This window comes from Benincasa hispida, chromosome 5, assembly GCF_009727055.1.
Source record: "Benincasa hispida cultivar B227 chromosome 5, ASM972705v1, whole genome shotgun sequence".
Taxonomy (NCBI): Eukaryota; Viridiplantae; Streptophyta; class Magnoliopsida; order Cucurbitales; family Cucurbitaceae; genus Benincasa; species Benincasa hispida.
Genome location: NC_052353.1, coordinates 1,267,788 through 1,271,805, shown reverse-complemented (window position 1 = coordinate 1,271,805; position 4,018 = coordinate 1,267,788). Strand labels below are relative to the sequence as shown.

At 34.8% G+C, this 4,018-nt stretch overlaps 1 protein-coding gene across 1 annotated transcript; it reads right to left on the bottom strand.

Moving 5' to 3' along the window:
- Positions 1-317: 317 nt before the first annotated feature.
- Positions 318-1,848, bottom strand: LOC120078043. The gene is given in 3 exon segments (XM_039032228.1): positions 318-566; positions 569-970; positions 1,123-1,848. Coding segments are annotated over 3 exon segments (1,020 nt in total). The 5' UTR covers positions 1,625-1,848; the 3' UTR covers positions 318-450.
- Positions 1,849-4,018: the final 2,170 nt, after the last annotated feature.

The following is a 4,018-nucleotide window of genomic DNA, read 5'->3' as shown; positions in this document are numbered from 1 at the left end:
ATTATTATTATTTTTTTAGTCTCTCACTTCTCTAATGAAATGGTTGTTTTTAAATCCATTTTAATAGTTAAGGGTCAAAATAAAGAAATTCAAGCTTCATTTTTTCCATGTCAAAAAGGTTGAGAAAATGGTTATAATGAAAAAATTTTCAAGTTTAAGGATAAAGCTAAAACTTGTAACACTTTTAGATCCAAATATACTCTAAAGCTTGAGATATTATATATAATTTAAATGAGTTCAAACACATTTAAATTAAAAATCTTTATAGAGAAAAATCAATAATTTCACTAAGAGAATAAGAAGGAAAAAGATTTGAGTAAAGAAGTATTCATCTTCAACTTACCATTCCATATTTTCTTCTCCATTTTAAGCCATTCTAGTAAATAAAGCTAGTGACATGGTTGCTATATTTATTAGCAATCCTTGGCTCTTAATAATTATTAAAAGAATTTACACACCTCTATCAGAGCAAAATCGCCAGCCACATTGTGACGCAATTCGAAACTCTAAGAATAATGTTAAGCTGTAAAGATCTAAATCAAATCTATGGGGTTTCATCTGATTGAAGAAGGTAAAATTCCATTAGGTGGAAGAACAGTAATGTGCTTCAAAGGGTGAGAAACTTCTCCGCCGCCGCCGTGCTTAACGAACTCGGCCGGCGAAAAGGATTGTCCATGGCAGACACACAAAATACTAACCTCCAAGTTTGAGTATCTATACAAGAAGCCAGTAGTTATGATTTTAGTACCATTAGGACCAAACCCTGTGGTCGAAACACAAGGCATTTGATCAAAACTTGCCACATTTTGGCTTTGAATTTTAGGCTTTGGAGGTTTCCCATTCTCCACTGATGAAGATGATGAACAAGATTTCTTGAATTTGGATGATTCTTCAACAAATTTCTCACTGGAAGGATTTGGTTTAACATGATTCATTGATATTGATGAATTACATGAATTGCTACTACCTCCTGAAAGAAGATGAACAACAAAAACAACAAGAAAACTAATTAACATCTCAAATTCTCATAATGATAAAACCAGAACCATCTAATTGAAACCCATTAAACAAAACCCAGATTAAGGTTTTCTTCATTAGGGTTTGAAAGAAATTGAAAAGTACCTTCATGAGAGGAAGAACTATGATGATTATCAGAAACAACAGAAGAACTGCATACAGGGGAAGATCCACAAGACCCAGATTTCTTATTCCAAAACCCAACATCCGAACCACTCCGGCAACCCACCGGCGACTCTCCGGCAGCAAAGTACGGTACAAAACAGGGAAACGCATACCCATAGCCATTGAGAAACGGAACGTACTGCAACAACGAGTAAGGATACGGAAATTGCACCGCAGGATTTGGTTTATGAAGATCTACATTGTTTTTCAAATTACCTTCAAGGTATTTTTCCTTCTTGAATGGCGGATTGTTCCGATCTTCTTCTCGTTTCCTCTTACACTGTCGTCGCCGGATCTCGCCTCTGTTTTTAGCATCTGTAACTCCGCTTTCTTCATCAGACCCATTTGATTTTTCCGGTGAATTTCTGAAAGTTCCGCCGATTGAAAGGGCTAAATCGAGGTGTAGATCGTTGTTTTCTTCATGAAGCTCCATTGATTTCATCTCTGAAGAATAAGTGTGGGAATGAATTTGATTTGTGGGTTTGGATTATATGGATGGAGGGATTGTGGGTTAAGGAGAAGCGGCGACGTGGCGGCAAGGGAGAAGAGGAAAGGGGCGGTGGGGCTAAGAAGGAAACACGTAGGAGGGAGAAGGAAGAAGAAGAAGCAAAGATATTTTTAGCGAAACCGAAGCCTGCGGGTACGCCATTAATTCTATCTTCTTTTTTCTTCTTCAAATCCCCTTCTCTTATCTCTCTGAATACTTTTCACGTGTCATCTTTTCATTGCACCGCCGTTTCGAATGAAAAATTTCTAGAACTACAAAAAATGATGATAAATTCTAATATGAATGGAAAATTAAAAGAAATATGTCCTTTTAGAAACTATTTAAAAAAATATCGTTGTTTTCAAATAATATGTAAAAATATTGTTGTTTTTTTTAAATAGGTCGAATTTTGAACTCTCCACCTTCCTTTCATTTGTACGTCGAACTTTGAACCATCGACCTTGCAATTTCTAACATTATTATTGGTCTGTTTAATTATCAGAAATCTTCCTCCATCAAAAGATCGTTAGTTCTAAATTTTCATAAGGTCCTCTGGAATTCCTTCCAAAGCTTGTTGAATAATTTTTACGGATTCTGTCATCTGACTAAATAACGAGCTAATGAATCTCCTTCTTTTTGCCACTGAATTCCCAATCAAATTCGAGAGCGAGAGCGAGAATACCGTACAAATTCTTTTTTTTTCTTTTTAATTATTACACATTCCACCTTCTTCTTCTTTCTTCCTTTTTTCTTAAAAAAAAAATCCATTTTATAAAAAACAATTTCTAAAAATATTTTATTATTTTATTTAAACTTTAAAAAGAATAAATTTTAAAAAATAATAACTCATAAAAATAAAAATAAAATGTAAATTAAATATCTCATTTATATAAAAAAAAAATTACAAAAATCAATGTGTCCCACAAAGCGACGTCGTCGATTTCGAGCTGGTTAGTCGTCGTCGACTTCGAACTGAGATTGCTCGGGTTCTTTCTTGATGTTGCTCTAGTACCTCTGCAGGTGCTTCATAATATAAATATTCATTATGCTCTCCACGACCCGACCATGTCCATGCACGTATGAAGACGAAGGCCAGCTTCTGAGTCATAATGTCCTGAACCAAATGCTGGCATCATCATCATCGGATTAACATAATCAGTTTGACTCTGCGTCTACATCATAGGGGGCAACTCTTCCATATTATGTGCAACCTCATCATACTCATCCTCTTCCCAAACAGGTTCTCTACGTCTAGGAGTTGGTGAGGAACAATAGGTTATCGTACATATAATGAATTTCCTCCATAGCTTTGGTTGTCACTACATATAGTAAGAACCTAGTTCGGATCATTCGCAACCTCACGGAGTCTACTGTTGTTCGATCTCTGTGAATTATTAAAACAATTAGACAATATTTAAAATAAATTTAAATTAAAAATAATTAGATAAATATTCATTCATTTACCAGATGGCTGCTCCCGGACGAGTGACGTAGCGCCTTGTGATATTATTATACCAATGAATATATTCTGGAGTGACATCTGTGTCAAACTGTTCAAGAGAAACCCCCACTACAATAAATCTTGCACGATAGTGCCATCGCACTACTAAATGTGCAACTTTTTCAAACCAATCTCCAGCTCTTAGGTCAATATCATGCAGTACGGGTTCAGTATTACAAGGCGATGGAACATCCTGCTGAAAACCGAATTGTCTCATCACCCTGTCAGGAAGATGCCACTCACCAATGTGAAAACATATGAGAAGGACTCATCGTCCGCCATATGTTTTGGACCATTCATACAAAAATTAGGCAAAGTATGCATAATAATTTTGTACCGGCTCCCAAATAACCTGAAACACAAAAATATTATATTTAGAGAATATTAAAGACAAATACAAAAAATATTATATGATTCGACGGTAGTTCTCTTTTTTCCTTCAAAGTGACAACGTTCACCCTTTTTCCTGTTATTTGTTATCTGACAACAATTACAAAAAATTAAAAAAAAAAAAACTAGAATCTATAAAAAATAATAATATAAGAACAAAAAATAAAATTTATAATTATTCTTAAAAAATAAAAATTTAGAAGAGTAACGAACCAGTATAGTTGTGGGAGAATAATTTGTATTAAACGAAATACAAGAAGAGAAATGGAAATGGAAATGGGAGGAGAGGAAGATGATTTCGAAGGCAGTGAGCTATGAAAAGGCAACGAGCAAATTAAGGGAGAGGAGTGAACAAAATCAAGGGCAGTGAGTCTTAAAAAATTATCGAGGGATGATTGAGGAAAAATGAAAGAGGATGGTAGTTTTAAAAGGATGTAGGTCGAGTGTTGAACAACACT